This window comes from Labeo rohita, chromosome 13 (genome assembly GCF_022985175.1).
Source record: "Labeo rohita strain BAU-BD-2019 chromosome 13, IGBB_LRoh.1.0, whole genome shotgun sequence".
NCBI classification, from domain to species: domain Eukaryota; kingdom Metazoa; phylum Chordata; class Actinopteri; order Cypriniformes; family Cyprinidae; genus Labeo; species Labeo rohita.
The window spans coordinates 29,928,992-29,950,393 of NC_066881.1; the positions used below are offsets into that span (position 1 = coordinate 29,928,992).

At 38.0% G+C, this 21,402-nt stretch overlaps 1 protein-coding gene across 1 annotated transcript; it reads left to right on the forward strand.

Moving 5' to 3' along the window:
* The first annotated feature begins 3,365 nt into the window (after window positions 1–3,365).
* Window positions 3,366–8,925, forward strand: dact2 (dishevelled-binding antagonist of beta-catenin 2). The gene is given in 5 exon segments (XM_051125219.1): window positions 3,366–3,518; window positions 3,520–3,714; window positions 5,771–5,903; window positions 6,087–6,380; window positions 6,493–8,925. Coding segments are annotated over 5 exon segments (2,511 nt in total). The 5' UTR covers window positions 3,366–3,458; the 3' UTR covers window positions 8,322–8,925.
* The last annotated feature ends 12,477 nt before the right edge of the window (window positions 8,926–21,402 follow it).

Consider the following 21,402-nt stretch of genomic DNA (forward strand, 5'->3'; position numbering starts at 1 on the left):
GACGTTTGTACCTTCAAACCCTTCTATCCATAATGCTGCTTTGGACTCTCATTCTGTAAGCACCCATTCACAGCAAAGTGAGCAAATGATGCTACATTTTACCAAATATGCTCTGATGAAAAAACTAATTAATCCACATCTAGGATGGCCTGAGGATGAGTAAGTTGTCAGCAGAGTGGCTCACTAGGTTTTGCAACAGAGCATGTGTGTTTATATGACATTACATCAGCATGTAGTCATTTACTCACACCCTTACTGGTATGCATAGTGGCAGAGGAAGACACTGAAGGTACAAAACTGTTGTGACATCACTATAAGGAAGTGCTTTGAAGGGGATAAGGGCATAGGGACATCCTGAGAGCACAATGTTAGCATTATTACATCCACTGGACCTGTATCTACGGCAGAGATTTAAGGCAAGACAAGATAAGCATCACTTTCCCCTTACGGGCTCATGCAGTAATTAGTTTACAGTCCAAGGCCTTCGCCTCACACTGATCAAAGCAAACGGCTGAGACGCTGGACCCTCACAGCGCTGCAGGAAGACATTTTACCTGAGCCAACATCACACATACGTGACGTACGGACAGACAGGCATTCTGGTAAACATTCTTATCGAAAACTATAATAGATCATCTGTAGTTCAAAGTCTCAAGCAGTGATCTCATTTTTTTTTTTTTTTGTTGATTTCATTATATTTAACTTGAAATTAACCATATTACCATAATGCAAAAATATCTCATTCTCATTACTGTTATGCAATAACTAAATGAATAAATTGTAAAAAAAAAAATTTAAATTAACAAAAATTATTGTACAATAGTAATGTAAAATAAAAAAAAAAAAAAAAATCTAATGAAAATCACCACTGAGAATGATGAGAATCATAAAACTAATTTGTATAAATAAAATATCAAAATGTTTTAGTCGTTAATAAAACTATAAGTAAACTGAAAGTAAAACACCCAGAGGCAAGAGAACAACAAAACGAAAGCAACATTTTTTTATTTATTTATTTTTTTTTTTTTGCATTTTAGAGGTGATGTGACTTGGACATCGTTTTCCTGAGATTCAAACACGGGTCAAATACTGCACTTAATGCTTAGGTCATAGCGCCACCTGCTGGTAACAGCAGCCTCCGTTATGAGGAGGCAGATACACTAAGGCAGATACATTAAGGGTGCGAAACATCATAAAGGTCCGAAAAATACACTTAATTTTCTTAATGCAAAATATAATAACTGGTGTACGCTTGATCCTGGGTGGGGACATAATGACAGACAACAGACATTTAAAAGTTTGATCAAAATTATTGCTATGCTAGGGACAACTTAGCAGTTGCTGGACAGGAACATGTCATAGTGTTCCTGCTAAATTCTACACCCTTGGAAAATCATAACAAATGATTTCTGACTTTGGAAACTATAGTTCTTTCCTTAAATATGAAAAAGTCAAACAACCGATTTAATGAGTTACTCGAAATTTCACAAGAAGCTTATGTATTGTAAACATTATGTAAGCATTTTCTAAGTGACTTTTCTTTCGGATTTAAAATGTTTTCTTTGGATTGTATAATTACTCGAAAGAGAATATAGGAAAATATAACTTAATTTGTGTTTCTCGCTGGCAAAATTTCACACAAACAAAAATAATAATACAAAATAATTTGTTTTTTTTTCTTTCTTTATTTTTCTGTTTTGTTTTTATAACTGTACTGCATTAATGGTTTAATGTTTTGTACAATTAAAAAACAGAAAAAAGATTCATGCACGCTCCCCTTACTACAAATAAAACCAAAAAAACATGGTTACTATAGTTAAACCATGGTAACTCCTGATCTGTAAGTCCTGATCTGAATCCAAAGTACTATTTTACTGCTAACTAGTAAAAAAACTCCATTAAAATGACGAGCTGCACCTCAAATTACATGTTAGATGGAAACATTGTGCATTATGATCGAGTTTGTAGCTTAATTTACTATATTTTAAATAGTTTGACCACTGCAATTTAGTTGGTGATGGTTCAATAGGAAATCAATTGAAAGCATCCAGTCATGTCATAGGCCTACCACTGAAGTGAATGTTAAATTTACCAGAATATTGTAATAAATAAATAAATACATTTTTGTTGTAAAGCACATTTGACAACCTGGGTTGTAATTAATGGTGCTCTATACATAAAAATCCCATTGCCATAAATATTTGAGATATTACTGTTGTAGGCCTATCTGATTCTATGAGAATGATAATCAATGTGAACTGAAATTTAAAGCACCATATGATTACCTTCTATCCTTTGATTTTGTGGTGAATATGACCTGGACATGATTTGTGAGACGCATTTGTTTAGAAGGCTGCCTCGAAAACCTAATCAAACCATCACGCATTTTATGACTTTGATAAAACGTTGTATTTTATCTTAATCGGATTTTGCTTGCACATAAAAGGTCTGTTTGTGGTATTTATTTTTGTATCTCTCCGGTATCTCACTTCCTCTCCCACATCCTGTGGTTGTCAGAGGTAAACTCATCTAAAGACAGTGTGGCACAGTTTGACTTTACCTCACAGCGCCACTGCCAGTGATGAGGGCTCGAACCCTGATGCTATCTGTCGTCCTGTTCTCATCAACACTCGTTTCCTGTGCACATCACAAAAATGCACATGGATTTCAGATACCTTTAGTGAAATGAACAAAGGAAGGTCCACATAATAAAAAAAGTCCTTCAGCTCTTGGAAAGTCATTATACAGACATGCATTATGGTCAGTTTAAAACCATAATAACAGCACTTCACTTTTTCCGGTTAGTGTTAAAATGTTTCCATTGTACTTGTAAAGATCAACGTTTATAAAAGGATTTTTCAGGTTTTCTGTAAGTCAGGCATCGTACGCAAGAGGGCGCCAGTGGCTAATTGTTCAAACGAAGTTCGTTTAAGCTATTGATTTATTGTGTATGTACATAAAAGTATAAATACATATTAAAACGTATACAGTTTAACCTGGATTTCAAATAAATTTGTGTTTGTTATGAATAACTCTTTTTATGAGTTATTTTTCTAAGATGCAGAGTCTTAAGAAATCTACGTGACCGAATCCTGATACTAATAATTTTACACTATTTATTTATTTATTTATTTTTTTTTTACTTTTGCTGGATTTACTGCTTCGAGCGTTTGATCACGTAACCTCATTAAAATTCACGTCCTCGACGTTTACCAAAGCAAGATTGGCAAATTCACTGATCAGCCTCAGTCAATGTCCGCCAATCAGCCAGCGATGGGCGGGGTTTCCGTGGTCAGCGCGGTGGTGGGCGGGGTTGTACAGGTACTGTATACACTCAGTGGCTTCGTCCAAACACAATAGTTGATTCACACTAGGACGCACACTGGACAAGCTCAGACACATAGCGGATCTCGTTATTCTCTCGCCTCTCTGGAAATGTCTAAACAGCAAGTCTGATAATGTTGGGAAGAAAAATACCTGGGTCAGGTGTGCTGACCGCAGCTGCAGGAATGGACCGGGGGGAGGACAGGAGAGAGACTGCACGCAGCGCTGGCCGGTCTGCAAGAGCTGCATTTTCTCCGGGACAAACAAAGTGCCATGGTGCACTGGGCTCTGACCCTGAACAGAGAGGAGCCTGAGACATCAAAACACGAGAAAGTGAGCACAGAGGAACTGAGACTGGAGGCAACACTTAGTCTACTCAAGCAACAGCTGGTGAGACATCTTATTAATAATTTTGCTGAAAGTATGTGGTTTGGTGGTTTATTTATTTATTTTTTGGCTAACAGGCAACAAAAAGATTCAAGCATAAATGCATATTTAAATTTACTTTGCATTTATTAGTAAAAAAAAAAAAAAACTGAATCAGTGAGTTAAATCATTTTTATTCACATTAATAATAATAGATAATAAGCATTTAATTATTATATGTATCAAATATATTTTATATATCTTATTTGCCTTACTTTTATAGAGCTTTGATAAAGACATCTTCTTACAGAAGCAAACTGGATTAAACAGCTCTAGTCATATGACTGTTTACACCAGCCAATTAAAAAATGCTCACCACATCAAGACAGTTTATTCTTTCATACAAAGCTGACAAAACCATGTAAAATACACAAATGACTCCTTTAAAACACTTCACACGTTAATATAAATTTTGGTTACAAATGTTAACGAAAAACAGCTCTGACGTGATCATTTGTAATAAATATAGAAAGAGCTACCCAATGTTTTCTGTGATTTAGTCAGTTCTTACATTATTGAGTGGTTTTCTAGCAGCAAATGAGATTTTTTACTGTAATGAGGAGTCATTGGTGTATTTTGTGCATGGTTCGGCAGTGCCCTTGATGACTGAATCCATTGCAGAATCACAGGCTCAGCTGGGGGTCATATAGTAAGGGGTCATAAATCAAGGGCTCTGAGGGGGGCCAGTCCGTTTCTGATGATTAACCCAATTTAATGAGAATGGCAACAGAGGAACTGTGGCCCGGTCGGCGACACAGATTTGACCCCGTAGCCGATGCACGTTTGAACCTTTTGGACTTTTGTTGAACCCTTCTAATGCTCGACGGTCAAAGTGAATTTGGTCTATAGACACTTTAATACTGCGTTCTTACACCATCATGAAATGCAATCTCTTTTTCCAACCAAGGAAATTGCACAGCTGATATCATCTACAAAAAAAGCTCCACCTTAAGTGGATGTATGTGTGCTGACATGTTGTTTTTAAGTACATTTCTATAATTAACAAAACTAAATAAAATATAAGTACATTTCCTGAAAGTTTTCGTAGTGAAATACTTTTCTAGTTATGCTCTGCTCTATATTATATATTCATCAGCTAGAAATTGCTCATTTTGCAATCTTTAAAAAGAAAGGATTCATTCGTCAAAATGTCTAGGAACCCTGAGAAAACATCTGGCGGGTCTATCTTCTTATTTATTCAAATATCAGTACCAGGTTGCAAGAAAAATCCTAAAGAAAACCCTCCGTTATAATGTTAACCATATTATTAATAAGGATTTTCTCAGTTTAAGTGGTTTGTTTTAACTGGCTGCATTATCCACACAACCGTAGTTTACAGTAATACCCTCAGATAAAATTGGATTAGCGTTCCTCATTGTTCTCTTTCACTAACCGGCAAGTACAAAGAAGACAGATTAAAATTTGTGTGCCGTCATAGTTTGGCACAGGTGTGACTCTTTACTTTGCAAAGCTGGTTTACAGTCAACCCGTATAGATGCACTGTATTGGCATGCCATTTCCTCTGGTTCCTATACGTTTGCTCTACACAATAGTTTGTGTTCCTCTCCAGGAGAGAGATTAGTAATCTTACAGCACTTCCCCCGGGCTACCCTTTATCCTTGCCTAGTTAATAGTCAACTGCTCTCCTTCTTTATTTGCTTCCTCTCTCTGTCTTTTCTCCTCTTGTCTACGTCGTATAACAGCAGGAGTCATATCAGCCATTAAACGTCTGGAAGCATCCAGTTTTCCATGTTCTTCTGTGGTTAGTTTGGAATCAGAGTTAAGAATAGCTCAACAAGTAACACTTAGCTCTACTGTGCTTTATTGCAGTTCTCAAACTTTCATCTTAGTATTTGTAACATGAACACTGAGTTTATATACAAGTCTGCACATGTGGTTAATAAATGTACTAAATATGATGCATGATATAAAGGTGGAGGTTTTGCAGTTGCAGGGTTGTAGGTGTTGCAATTTAACATGCTGCAACCGATATATTTGAATGTGTGTTTTGTACCTGCAGACACGTCTACGCAAACAGGATGTGGGATTGAAGACTCATCTCCAGCAGCTGGATCAACAGATCAATGACCTGAAACTGGATGTGTGCAAAGCATCCACTGAACACCTAGAGAGTGACAGCAGACCCAGCTCAGGTGACTAAACCAATTCACATTTCACTTCATGGTAAAGAGTGTAATTTCTGCTCCATTTCCCAAGACCAAATGGAACTGTAAACTGTTTAAATGGCTTCAGTGTGTTGGACATAACAGTGATAAATAACACACTTCACCTTTAAAAATGTACACTGGCTTAACAGTGCTAATTTCTACTCCCAGGGTTCTACGAACTCAGTGATGGTGGTTCAGGCTCTCTTTCCAATTCTTGCACCTCCGTCTACAGTGAGAGTCTTTCCTCCTCATCTCAATCCAGTCTGCTTCCTCATCTCTCCACCTCATGTGCGCCACATGGCCGTAGTGGTTCCAGACAGACTGGCGTGTCCCGCCGTTGTTCTGCTGATGAAAGCACTGCCCAGTCTGATACACCACGATCAGGAGTGAAACTTGGAAGCAGTTGTATACGAACCACATCGGCTCGAGCAGAAAGAGCAAGACAAAGACCTGTTTCCACCGGTAAGCATGAAAATGTGTCCTTTAGGTCAATTTTGAACCAAGAACTATGGGATATATGGGCAGAATCTTGTTGTAGGCACTAACCAGATTCTGAACTGTAATTTTCTTTCAGGGGACCTTGACCGAATGATTCCACCTGGATTTGGCTCCTTCAAATCCACTGATGTGAAGAGCTCCACCCCTTGTGGTAGCCCCCAAAACCCATCAGTAGACCCCAAATACCAGAGTAACCTGGTGTCTAACAATGGGACAGAAGTGTACTGTTACCCCAGTCCACTGCATGCTGTGGCATTACAAAGCCCCATCTTCAGTTGCACCACTGATCAGGGAAATCCAGGAGCACTTGATGGAATGCCTGGAGTGGATCTTGAAGAGGAAACCCAAAACCCAATTGAAGGTTCCACTAATTCCAGGTCTGCTGGATACATCAACAAACTACTACAGCGTAGCTCCAGTAAGATAAACCTGTCAAATAGCATAAAAAGAAACGACACTGTTAGCAGAATACAGGAGCAAAGACCCAGAACCCAAGATATGTCCTACGGACATCTGAATTGTCCTCAACTTCAAGGATCTCTTCAACAAATAACAATGCCCTTAGAAAATGCACTGGAGACTGCAAAAACATCTTCAGCATTAAACAGCAATCAGCAGCAGAGGAATGCACCGGTGTTGGAGCCCAATTCCGAAAGAACTGAAGTCCAGATATTGCGCCAGGGCACACACCCAGCACCTTCCATGGATCTCCAAAAGAATTACTTTCCCATAAAGAATGCCACAAGCAAGGCTGGTATTGAATCTGAGAATGGATTCTCAGACAAAGGGAGTGGACATTTTTCCAAGGAGTCATCTATGATCCCCAAGCCAGTTGAGAGGAGATCAAGTTTTACCTTTAGAAGAGAAGACGGTAGAACTTCTCTTGGTGATAAGGGTGGCACACCTCAATCAGAATTTGTCCATGCACAGTTTGTTCCCGCAGGGTCTCAGAGGGTCAAAGTGCGACAGGCAGACAAGAAAACTAAATCTGTAAAACTGAAAAAGAAGAGCTCTGAGAAGCCTTCAGCAAAGAAACAGCAGCAAAAACACTTGTCTCGAGAGTTTTGCACCAAAGCCCGAGCTGACTTAAAGCAGTCCAGCTCATGCAAAGGGAGAGTAACAAATCTGGAAGAGTCCCAGATTAACTCTTGCTCAGATTGCAGTTGTAATGGACTTTTCAACTCGCACTGCATCCAGAGCCAAACCTCCAAGTCCACCAAGTCTCGTAAACCCCCTGAACCTGTGCACCTTCCTCTAGACCAAGCCAAAAAGAAACAGAGTTCTCGGAAATGGACTTCCACCTCCGAGATCCCCTTGCCCCCAACTCTCCATACCCAGAGACCCAAAGAGATGTTAAACTCTCGAAAGGGGGCCATCGTAAGGAGTGTTAGTGCTAGGCCTCGCTCAGGTCAATGGGGTTGTCCTCCACGAGCCCTTCCCCACTCGCTCTCCACCTCCTCTTACTTCAGTTACTTGGAATCTAGATATCCGGCAGCTCCAGTCTCCAGCCGCTACCCTCCTCGTTGCGAGTCAGAGTTTTCGGAGTACTCTGCAGAGTGTGCATCGCTCTTTCACTCTACTATCGCAGCAAGCAGTGATGGAGAGATGAGCGACTACACCACAAATCGTTTTGGAGACAGCGAGTCCAGTCAGGGCTCTCAGACGGCCTCAGACTCAGACAGCAGTCTCTCACTGGATGAGGAAGACCTATTGGAGGAAGAAGAGGAAGATGAAAGCGGTTTAGTGTGGGCTCAGGCTGCGATGGGGACCACGGCAGCGGGCTTTTCTCTTCAGCAACACCATCGCTCAGAACCAGCAGCCTGTCGCATCAAAGCTTCCAGAGCACTGAAGAAGAAGATCCGCCGCTTTCAGCCAGCATCACTCAAGGTTATGACTTTGGTGTAGCTTCACTAAAGCTTAGGGTGGATCCTGTCAAGTAAACCTTTTACCTTCATCTGAAATTTGGGACTCACATGGAGCCATTTTTAACAGACTTAGACTGGTCATGGTTCACTTGCACTTGTGATCCAAGCAAACTTGTAAGAGTATTTGGAGATGCCAATCCAAAGATGCAATGTGCTGTAATGGCCAAACCCAATCACTGATCTCCACCCAACTTTACCAAGAATACTTCTTGAGCATAATACTTGAGCAATTCTGTCATATTTCATGCTAAAAAGATTTGGACTTCTCAACACCACCAATCAGGGGTGGTCAACCTCGGTCCTAGAGAGCCACAGTCCTGCAGAGTTTTGCTCCAATGTTGATTAAAACTCATCTGCCTGTAGCTTTCTAGTAACTCTTATACCTTGATTAGCTTGTTCAGGTGTAATTGATTAGGGTTGGAGCTAAACTCTGCAGTACTGTGGCACTTCAGGACCAATGTTGGCCACCCCTGCTCTATACTGTAAATAAAGTCTTTGAATATCTTTACAAAATTACCTGTAATCAAAACTGTAAATAGCACAATGAAAAACTGCTTTGGGAATATAACTGTACTTGATGTAACTCAATAAAAATGTTGCCTTTTCATGTACATTTAAGCTGTGCATCTTATTTTTCTCTTAAAATAATTCATTTTTATCATATTATTTAAAGATGTTTTCCTTTACTTTCTTATCCATATTGTCCATTCAAGTATAGTGCAAAATTCAAGTGATCCAAAATGTGGTTGTAAACAATCCCAGCCGAGGAAGAAGGGTCTTTAGTGCAACGATCCTTTATTTTCATAAAAATAATACAATTTATATACTTTTTAATATCAAACACTCATCTTGTCTCGCTCTGCCTGAACTGTGTTTTTCCGGTTCACGAAGTTAGGGTATGTCAAAAAAAGTCCCATCTCATGTTCTCCCTTAACTTCAAAATCATCCTATATCGCTGTTTTACCTTTTTTGTTAAGGGTGTTTGATCTTCTTTGCATGTTCACTTTGCAAAGACTGGGTCAGTACTTCTGCAGTGATGTAGGATGATTTTGAAATTATTTTTGAAGTTGAGGGAGAAAATACGATTGGAGTTTTTCAACATACCCTAACTGTCTTGAACCAGAATACACAGAGTTCAGGGAGAGCAAGACAAGACGAGCGTTTGAAATTAAAAAGTATTTAAATTGTATTTTTTTTTTAAAATGAAAATAGGCTCTTCTTCCTAGACTGGGATCATTTACAACCGCATTTGGGATCGTTTGAAGCCGCATTTAAACTGTATTTTGGAAGTTCAAAATCGGGGCACCATACCAGTCCATTATATGATGAAAGATCCTGAAACGATTTTCTCAATATTTAGATGTTTTTGCACCTTTAGATTCCAGATTTTCAAATAGTTGTATCTCGGCCAAATATTGTTCTAACAAACAATACATCAATGAAAAGATTATTTATTCAGCTTTCAGATGATGTAGAAATCTCAATTTCAAAAAACTGACCCTTATGACTGGTTTTGTGGTCCAGCATCACATTTAGCAGTGGAGATGGGGAGGTGGAGGGACGCTGTAATTCCCACCGGGACAGCACAATTACTGCTGCTTACATAGGCTCATAATGATGATTGACAGGACTGAATGATTAGGTTTGGAACTTTAATTAATTATTTTTATTGTACCAGAGTTTTCAAGAGTCCATTGCCCCACCTAGGCTTGTGCTTGTATCGTGTGTAGGCTTTTTATCCCTACAAGATCAGATCCATAGACAGGACCACTATTGTTTTTTATTAATCTCTGCACGATATGGATTTATCTGAACAAGGCTTTGAAGGAGGAGAGCTGTTAAGGAAAAGAAAAAAAAAAAACAGTTAAAGCAACAGGCAATGAAAGATGAGCATTAAAACAGACATCAAAGACTGGACAATCTCTAAATCTAATTCTTTTACTCAGTCTCACAATCTCTATTAAAATTCCTGTAGTGTCACAGAGGTTGGAATGGGGTTTAAGCTTCTGAATACACTCAACACAGGTGAAGACCAGATGGTCCTTGGGCCCCTGGATGTGTTTTATCTTTGCTAGTCTGGGTTGAAAGGAGCTTAACTCTCTAACAGACTCTAGAATTTCATCAACTTTTACTTACATTTTACTGCTCTGCTTGGTCTCATCACCATGGCAATGAACAAATACCCCTTCAGCTCAAATGAGCATGTATTTTAGGAATATTTCTGGCTCTGGGAAGTGGATTTATCCAAGAAGCACCTGTTAGGCAAGCACTGTTTTTCTTTTTCTCCTCAATTTCTTTTCTAATTAATTGCACTTGGCCTGCTTTGTTGTATTTATCTTACAATTTTGCATCTAATTAACCAAATAATCTTAATGCAGATTAATATGTATTGCTGTGTTAATAATTAACTTTGAACTTGCAAGTCTAACAATGCAACACCTGATAGTAAAAAAAAAAATGTATTGTTAATTTATTCTGAGATGAGATGAACACTAATTTCCTAAGTGCATAGTGTCCTAAAACCCAAAAATCATGTTGTAATCTTGATTGTCTCAGACTGAGTTGCATCTGTGACTGAAGACATAAGAGATTAAAGACAGAGCATAGGTCACACTGTTTTTCTTTGACACTGGGTCAAGGCCAGCAAGCCTGACCCTGTGTTTGCATTCACCTCCACCAGCTGTCTAGCTGGATCATCTCACACACCCTGATGCCTTACAATGGAGCTAGTCAACAGGTTCAACATAGAGGTCATGACCACACACTCCCAAACCTTTCTTTCACAGTTTGGCCTCTAGCCTTGACCTTCCAATGCTTTTAGCCATCTAAATGAGTTGAATTGGCTCTGTGTGACAAACCTTAATTCACTGCTTACCTCTGCTGCTTGTTGTAATATTTAGCATATTAGTTGTTTCATTTTTAAAATCATTTTTACTAATAATTTTATAAATCATGCCATGATAACTATCTGACCCAGATCTACAATCCTGTGCCTTTCTGTTGTGCTGTTGACTCGTAACATGCTTTAATAATGTGACATCATATGAGGCAGTCCTATTCATGCAACACAACAGCATGATAAACAGCTCTGAAATCTTGTATGTTCACATATATGGTACTTAAACCAATTATGTTTAATTACTTGAGAATGTATGCGAAAAGGTCATGCAAACGCCTTTAAAAATTGGATAAAAGTCATAAATGGTCTATGCAAAACCTAACTGGCACACCTAGATATTTGTGTAACTTTGCAGAAATGTGTCTGCCAAATACATAAATGTTAATGAGTTAATGTGTCCAAACTTTTGACTGGAAATGTACGTTTATATGGGGATATGCAGGATGTTGCATCCTCAAAATGTCAAATCCATGATATGTCTGGTTAATTTATTAGGTTTAATACGTAACACAGCGGTTTGGGGAGGTTTTGCATATATACAGTTGAGGTCCAAAATGTACATACACCTTGCAGAATCTGCAAAATGTTAATTATTTGACCAAAATGAGAGGGATCATACAAAATGTATGTTATTATTTAGTACTGACCTGAATAAGATATTTCACATAAAAAATGTTTACATATAGTCCACAAAACAAAATAATAGTTGAATTTATATCCTGTTCAAAAGTTTACATACACTTTATTCTTAATACTGTTGTTACCTGAATTTTTTTTCTTTGGTTTTTTAGCATTTTTGTGTATTTGAACCCTTTCCAACAATGCCTGTATGGTTTTGAGATCTATCTTTTCGCACTGAGGGACTCATATGCAACTATTACCGAAGGTGGAAACGCTCACTGATGCTCCAGAAGGAAAAAAACAAAGCATTAAGAGCCGGGGGTTAAAAATTCTCGAATTTGAAGACCAGGGTAAATTTAACTTATTTTGTCTTCTGGGAAACATGCAAGTATCTTCTGATGATGCTCAGGCAAAATAAGAAAAATGTACACATCTTTTCAAATTCTATTCAAAAGTTTTCACCCCCCCTACACTTAAGGCATTGTTTTTCCTTCTTCTTGAAACTTTATATGCGTGTTGGTTTTTTAGAGAGGTCGCCTAACTCATTCTCATCATGGTGGTAAAGATGCCTACAAACTCCTGCCTGTCAGCACTTTCAATGCAAACCTCATTTCAGACCCCTCCTTCTCGAAATGCATCTGGGTTTCCAGAACTGTACGAAATTGTCTTCCTGTTAAGCTTTGCTGCAAAACAACAATGACAGAGTTTCATGCTCTGTGAATACTCAAAAACGACCTAGTGAATAGAGAGAGACTTGTAGCACTGCTAGAAGAGACATCTGTTGAACAGGGGGACAGTCAGTGAATTGTGACACAGATGACAGTGGGCAGCCGTGTGTTTGGACTGGGGATTACCTCATCACTAAAAGAAAGCAGAGACCCTTGCATCCCCCTCTCCTCTCTGCTTTTCTCCCTCCCGCCATCCTGGCTTTAATTATCACCCGTCTGTTGGATGGCCACTGTTCCTTTGTGGTTTCTCTCTCTATCTCTCACCCCCCATTAAAAACCCTGTTTCACTTGTCTGTCACGTTAACGTTGTATTAGAGATGTGACATTGACATAGAGCAGTTAGCAGCACACTTTTAAACTAAACACAACACAGTAGTTTCAGCAAATAATCACGCTAATAGTGTAGTGCTACAGTTATATAGGAAACAGATTTGTGCAATGTTTTGGTTTATATATTGCTTTTTCTTAGATTTTATTTTTAACATACACTACCAGTCAAAAGTTTTTGAACAGTAAGATTTTTTTTGGTTGTTTTTTTTAAAGAATTCTCTTCTGCTCACCAAAAAAAAACAAAAAAAAACAAATATGTGCAACTTTTGGACCCCTCTGTAGGTGTTAGGTTTATTAATACTTCGGCAGTTTAAAACTTTATTTAAGAGTTGAATGTGTTTGAAGTCTTGTTTGGTTAAATGTATTATCATTTATTTAAACATCAGTATCAAAATAACCTCCAAGGAATCATTTTGCATGTTCAAACTGAATCATCCATGTGGATTAATCTTTCAAAGGCTGTCCAGGTCAGTGGAGGCTGGAGTCCCAGTGGGTGTTGACTGTACATGGAAGACTTGAGCCATAATGAGATCCCTAATAACAGCAGTAACCCTTCAGAGTAATATGCCTCCTGTGGATAACCAAAATTCATAGCTATTCCAACCGTCTGTCTGTTTCTTCATCCCTTGTCCTATATGTCTAACTTTCCTGTCTTTATTCCTATCTCTTCCTGATGTGTATTGATTGAATCCCTTTCTCCTCCTATTCTCCCTCATCATTCTACACTATAGAAGAGTGTTAAATCTCCTGGTTTTAACAGTAGAGTGGTCACATGTTGGGGTTTTATTGACATTATTACAAGTTTACTATATTAAAGCCCCAGCATTTTCACGATTTTTTGATTCTTTTTATGTCAGAAGCTGAATTTGAGTTTTTTGGCCACCGGTTTTGATGCAGCATTAAATTATAGGGTAATACATAAACATCTAGGTGTGCCAGTTAGGTTTGCATAGACCGTTTATGAATTTATCCAATTTCAAAGGCGTTTACATGACCTTTTCATATACTTTCTCAAGTAATTAAACATAATTGGTGTAAGTACCATACATGTCAACATACTCTGAAACAAGATTTCAAAGCTGTTTATCTTCTGTTGCTTGAATAGAAATGCCTCATAAGATCATAAGGTCTTCCTTAACAAGAAGACAATTTCATTCAGTCCTGGAAACCACAGATGCATTTTGAGAAAGAAGGGTCTGATATAAGGTTTGTATTGAATGTGTTGACAGGCGGGATTTCGTTGGCGTCTTTACCACCATGATGAGAATGATTTAGGCAACCTCTCTGAAAACCAACACACATTCAAAACCTGCTCCAACCTTTGTATTATGCATTAACCCTAATAATTTAGCCAAACATGTCAAACATGCAACATCCTGCATTTCCCCATATAAACTTACATTTCCAGTAAAAAGTAGACACATCTACTCATTAACATTTAGATACTTTTCTGCAAAGCAACTTACATTGCATTGAAGGTCTACATTTTATCCGCTCATGCATTCCCTGGGAATCAAACCTATGATTTTATGAGCTACAGAAACTCCTACTGATTTTTTTTAACAAGCTGACCACAGAGTGCTCATTTCCTCACTACACAGACGAACATACACACATACACACTTCTAATAACCAGTGAGACCTGCTCGTCAGGCCGGTGTCCTGACTCCATTCACATTCATGAGTTCAGGGGTTCCTGTCCCTGCCTGCATCCATTCATATGTACAGTAACCAGAAGGACAAAGGGTACGGCCACCCCTCCCCCCTGAAAGTGTGTGTCTGTGTGTGGGATTGTGTGTGTATCCCAGAGAATGGGGGCTGAGGTAAAGGAGATACTGACGAAAGAGGACACTGTGAGATCTGTGTTTGAATATGAAGAGCAATAATGGTAAATTCAACAACATATACTGCTTGTTGCTCTCTGATGCTCTTACAGCGATGTTAATGGTACAAGTTAGGCTCTGCTGACAACAACTGATCAATTATCCTAAAAATATTTTGTTCAGGGATCAGTGTTCTAATTGGTTTAGCTTGTTTTGGGGCTTTAAAGTTGCCTAAATCATCTAATTTAAAGTGTGGCTCTTTCTAAGTGGATGAACTTCTTCTGGACTGAGAAAAATTTAGTGTAGGATTTACTATGAAATAAAAAGTTTCACAAAGAAATGGCAAGCAACACTGAAGCATGAAATTTTGTTTTAAAACATACTTTTTTACAACTTTGAAAACCCATATTTTCCCATTTAACTGTGGAGTTTGAGCCAAGAAAATAGTCTCGTTCTAGTGTGATTTAATGCTTCTAATTTCAAAACACATTTAATGTTTGAACATGTTTTCCAACAGTGAATATTTCAGTGTTTACTGTGGTCACATCCATTTTAAGTGCCTTACTGTAAAACTGAGGGATGAGGCAACATTATTTTCTGTGGTAACCAGCATTACGCCACAACTGCAGGGAATAGTTCAAGAATTCACAGCAAGCTCAAAGACCACAAACACATCCACAGTGGATCTCACCAACAAGGGGGTTGTTAAAGGGATAGTTCACTTAAAAATTAAAACTCTGTCATCATTTACACACCCTCAAGTTGTTCCAAACCTGTATCAGTTTGTTTCATCTGTAAACACAAAAGATGATATATTATAATTCCATACAAATGAAGTCAATGGCTACCATTAACTGTTTATTAGAATTCATTTTTTGGGTGAACTATTCCTTTAATGTAAAGATGCAATGTTTATGTGGATGAATGCATGTGTTGTTTTCCTCTTTGCTTGCCTGTAAATTTGGTGTCTGGGAGAGAGGAAGTTGATTATTATGTCAGAGCACATCCTTGGTTCCTCCGTTGTCAACAGCTCCAGACAGGTGGTGTTCTCCCCCCGACTACAGGCATCCGAGGCTCCTAACCCTCTTACTGCCCTGCAAGGAGCTCCAAACAACCTCCAGATGTTTCTCCAGCACTTCCTTTAAGCCATTTAAGAAAAACAGGAAATGGATTAACTAGCCAGCTCTATTCTCATGCCAATGTTCAGTAGCGGTCAGATAACTTCCCAGGATCACCCATAATCCCAGCTCACTCCCTGGAAATTGTCTAGTCAGGAATACATATATGTGACCCTGGACCACAAAACCAGTCATAAGAGATTTAAATCACCTGAAAACTAAATTAATAAACTTTCCACTGTTGTGGTTTATTAATATAGGACAATATTTGGTGGAGATACAACTATTTAAAATTATGGAATCTAATTGTGCAAAAATCTAAATACTGAGAAAATTGCCTTTAAAGTTGTTCAAATGAAGTTCTTAGCAATGCATATTACTAATCAATAGTTAAGGAAATTTACAAAATATCTTCATGGAACATGATCTGTACTTAATATCCTAATGATTGTTGGCATAAAAGAAAAGTTGATCATTTTGATTCATACAATGTATTTTTGGCCATTGCAACAAATATATCCGTGCTACTTAAGACTGGTTTTGTGGTCCAGAGTCACATATGTGACATATAATCTACCACTGAAAAGTTTGAAGACATTTTTTTTAAGAAATTAAAACTTGTATTCAGATAATTGATGCACTTAATTGATCTAATGCAGAAATGCCCAAATCAGGGCCCATGCCATGCCATAACACAAGAAGAGAGAAAAAACATGCTATTGAAGCATATCTTCAAATATGACTTTTTTCTTTTAACATTTTTTTTATTATTTTGGCAAGAAAATAAAACTCTCAGGTCCTCCTTCATTAAACTTTTAGACACGTCTGATCTAAACTAACCTGGATTAGAAGCCAGAAAACTCCAGTTTTGATAGAGCCTTGAAGAATTTACATATTTACATTCTCAGAAGAAAACAAATCTTGCTAAAGTCTGCAAAAGTCCGAAGAAACAAATCTTGCTGGTAGTGGTTACTAGATGTTCCTAGAGTGGCACAAACACTGTGGGGCAAGTTACACACCAAAGAGTTAGACGTATGTTTAAATCCTAACTCCAAGTATGTGCAATAATAATAGTGATGCTTGCCTTGACATCCTGATGAGTTCAGAAAGCCTTTTCCACGGCTGTTGTGGGAAACAGATAAGTGTTAAAATGAGGTTGATGTGCTGGTGTTGACCACATCAAAGAGCCTGCAGAAGAACAGATGGTCTTTCCTGTCCTCCGCAGCACGTAAGGTCTCAAGATAACAGAGGCCTCAGAGGAAATAAAGGATATCCCTCAGAGAGCTGAGGTTTAACCGAATCATTCTGCTCCACACCGGCTGATGAATTTTAAGTGTGTCTCTGAGGAAATATGGGGAATTGAAGAGGAACTGTTAGGATTTCCTTCCTAATGAACAGTGCACTTCTTCTGAAACATAAAACAGTTTGGTTTAGGTTGTTGCTCTGTCAGGAGTGCTAACTTTTCAAAGCAGTATTTTTGTTTTTAAAAGCATCTTAAAAGTCATGCCTGACAAAGAGGAACAGTGTTTTTATTGGAGCTTCAACACTCCTGGTTACATCCATAACACTTCAGCAGACAATAAGCTCAGACTCAGCAGGATGCGTCTTTTCATCTCTCTTGAGGAAAACTGCCCCAGTCAGACACCTCTCTCCTCCCTTCCTGTATGTCCTCCTGCACGTGTGAGAGCGTTTGCCTGGGCAGAAGTCATAAAACCATTGGAAGTGCTGCTACGATGACCCCTTGAAAGACACAGGCTCTTCAACTCAAGTCCTAATGGACTCTGGAGCTTGTCACATGTGAACAGCACTTCTGTTAGGAAAATAAAGTCCTTGAATAAAATTGATATATTGTATTTCAAGTTGACTGCTTTGAAAAACAATCTTTGTCCACAAAATAATGTGAATTTGAAACAACATCAAAGATGACTCCAAGGGTAATACAAGATACTTCCACCTGTTTTGGGGCCATTATTGCCCAGTTGGGGGTTATTTTGTAGGGGTGATTTCTTGATTTTAATTGATTCCAATTTTTGCGAAACAATATTGATTATTAAATCCCAATTATCGATTAGTCTATCCAGTTTTCAGTTACAAACATTGTAGCATGCGTCCCATTCAATAAATCACAGGTTTTGTGATTTGTTGCTTTTGATATGAAGTCTAAGATTTCAAATTCTGTTCATTTTATTACAGTATTCAAACATTAAAATGTCATTTTGGTGCTGTTTAATGTGAAGTGACAGATCGCTGTGGCACCTCAGTTTAAGAGAAGCAGCAACGTCAGCTGATCATTTCCTCCACTTTAACCAGTTACAGCACAGATTAAACATGAAAGAACATCCGAAGGTATGCTGAAAGAATATACACCATCTGAAAACTAAATAAGGATAGGATAGGACAATATTTGGCTTAGACACAAAATCTGGAATCTGAGGGTGTAAGAAAATCAAAATGTTGAGAAATTCCCCTTTAAAATTGTCCAAATGAAGTTCTTAGCAATGGATATTACATATCAAAAATGACGTTTTGACTTTACTTAATATCCTAATGATTTTTGGCATAAACTAAAAAAATCGATAATTTTGAACGTATTGTTGGCTATTGCTACAAATATACCTGTGCTACTTATGACTGGTTTTGTGGTCCAGGGTCACATATTTCAAAACAACAACAACAAAAATGAATTGAGTAGAAATATAATTATGTAATTTAAAGTTTAAAGTCCACTGTATGAAGAATTTTTGGGTATAATATGTCACAGTTTACTTTATTATTTTATTATTATTTTATCCTCACTTACATAAATGAACTACAGTGTTTTGCACTCAATAGTAAATGGGAGTAGGTTTTATAAAAATTATATATAAATACTTATTATAACTATATATAATTTACTATAAATTACTGATAAATCATAAAGACAGTATTATGTCTGAAGATGATCCAGTCCAGATCCAAATGAAAACCTGTGAATCTTGCTATGCTTACTTTATTATTGGAGTAGGTTTTACAATAAAATACTTCAAAAGTACTTCTTTCTACTTAAAAATTTCATGTTTATTTCAATGTGGTACTTAGCGTTTCTTAGTAATTATTTGTGAAATTTACTAGCAGTTTCTGGGTGAAAATTCTTTCAACATTAAATCCTACACCACAGTTTTTGGTGTATATGCCTATAATAATATACCAGCAAAATGTATAAAGTAAGCTGTGACCAGCTGGTACTGTGATCCACAGGTGTAGAATTGGGCTTGGATGGTATGGACATGTCCCTACAAATGCATACATCCATTACTGTTGTCCCTTTCAATGGAACATTAACACTCAATATCTTGTTGCTTGTCTCTATTGAACAAACAGGAGACAGCAAATCTCAATTCATATGCATTCTAGTCAAGCTATTGTGAGCTTGAAATGCCAGCAAGGTGAATGGCCTCGTTCATTCTAGATCATCAGCCCAAGTTGCGAAACCAGGCTACTCGTAGATAATAAGCAACAATAACCGATAAGCCTCATAATCCTACACATTATACACATTATTGCTGATTATAATGATACCACTAGATGAACCTGTAAGGGATGCCAAAGTGACAAGATCATAAAATTATGTGCAATTTACTAGAATAAAGCATGGTCCTGTTCAGCAAAAACACAATGTACATGACAAACATGAGGCTATTAATGAAACCAATAAAACATGATATGTTAAGATGTTAAGAACCACAATTATCCACAATTGTTAAGCACAAATATACAGACATATATAATTTAAATGGATATGACATTTTACTGTTCAAACTTAATACGTTTATTCAGCAAAGATGCATTAAATCAGACAACAAAAGTGATAGACATTTATGATATCAAAATATTTCTATTTCAAAATAATGCTATTATTTTTAACTTTGTATTTGACAGAAATATTGGCAGGAATTGGAACACGTTGTCGTATAGGCCAATCCAGAGCATCCCAAACATGCTCAATGGGTGACATGTCCTGTGAGTATGCTGTCCATGCAAGAACTGGCATGTTTTTAGCTTCCAGGAATTGTGTACAGATCCTTGCAACATGTGGCTGTGCATTATCATGTTGCAACATGAGGTGATCGTTGTGGATGAATGGCACAACAATGGGCCTCAGGATCTCATCAAGGTATCTCTGTGCATTCGAAATGCCATCAATAAAATGCACCTGTGTTCGTTGTCCATAACATATGCCTGCCCATACCATAACCCCACCACCACCATGGGCCACTCGATCCACAACGCTGACATCAGCAAACCGCTCACCCACATGATGCCATACACACTGTCTGCCATCTGCCCTGTACAGTGAAAACTGGATTCATCCGTGAAGAAAACACCTCTCCAAAGTGCCTGACGTCATTGAATGTGAGCATTTGCCCACTCAAGTTGGTTACGACGAACTGCAGTCAGGTCGAGACCCCGATGAGGACAATGAGCATGCAGATGAGCTTCCCTGAGACGGTTTCTGACAGTTCTGCCACTTCTGTTACAGCAGCTGTCCGGGTTGCTGGTCTCAGACGATTTTGAAGGTAAAGATGCTGGATGTGGAGGTCCATACGTGTATTGTGGTTGTGTGGCTGATTGTGCTTTTCATGAGCTTTGAGTTCAGCTCATGAAAAATGGGGGCAAAAACAAAAGTGTTGCGCCTATAATTTTGGTCAATGTATTAAGCACAACACAGATGATAATATAAAAGCAGCAAATCAGCATATTAGAATGATTTCTGAAGGTTTTTCAGGATTCTGAAAATCAGCTTTGCATCACAGTAATAAATTACATTTTAAAATATAATCAAATAGAAAACTGTTATTTTAAATTGTAATAATATTTCGCAATTTTAAAGTTTTTACTGTATTTATTCTGTATTTATTTGTGAGCAACCAAACTTTTGGGTTCTAATAACATTATCACTGTTATTTTTAAGTATCATACTTTTATTTGTTTATTGGCAAAAACTTTCTGGAGTTTAGAGGGTTGGATGAAAGAAAAAAATGGCAACAATAAAACTTCTGTGCCAACGTTCAAATCAAACTTATGCCATCTTTACAAGCTCTCTGAGTCTGAGCAAACAGTCTCACTGCTGCTGACCTATCATTTGTTTGAATTCTCCACCCACTCCTTCAGACACTGTGCATCATTACTCTGTTTACTCGAAGGGAAAAATGGAGAATATTCTATTTATCACCTTCATGGAATAAGTGAACCAAAACAGCTTGACCTACAAGCTCATTGCTCAAACTTTAGGGAATATCCAATTAAATTTATACCTAGCGTTCTGTGTTTAGTGCTTGTTATAGAGGAAAACATCATCTCCTCTGGGTCCCGGGACTCTCTCTAGAATTGTTTTTCAGTGTCTCACAGGAGGAGTGCAGCATGAGTGGGCATCATCTTCACCAAAATTGGGGCGTGTTGGTACATGCCCTGGTTTTAGGCTCTCAGTCTCTGTTCAGGATTCCGCTTCTGTCATTACCTCATCTCCCAAAAACAGAACCGTTGATAAAAAAGTGAAAGAGAA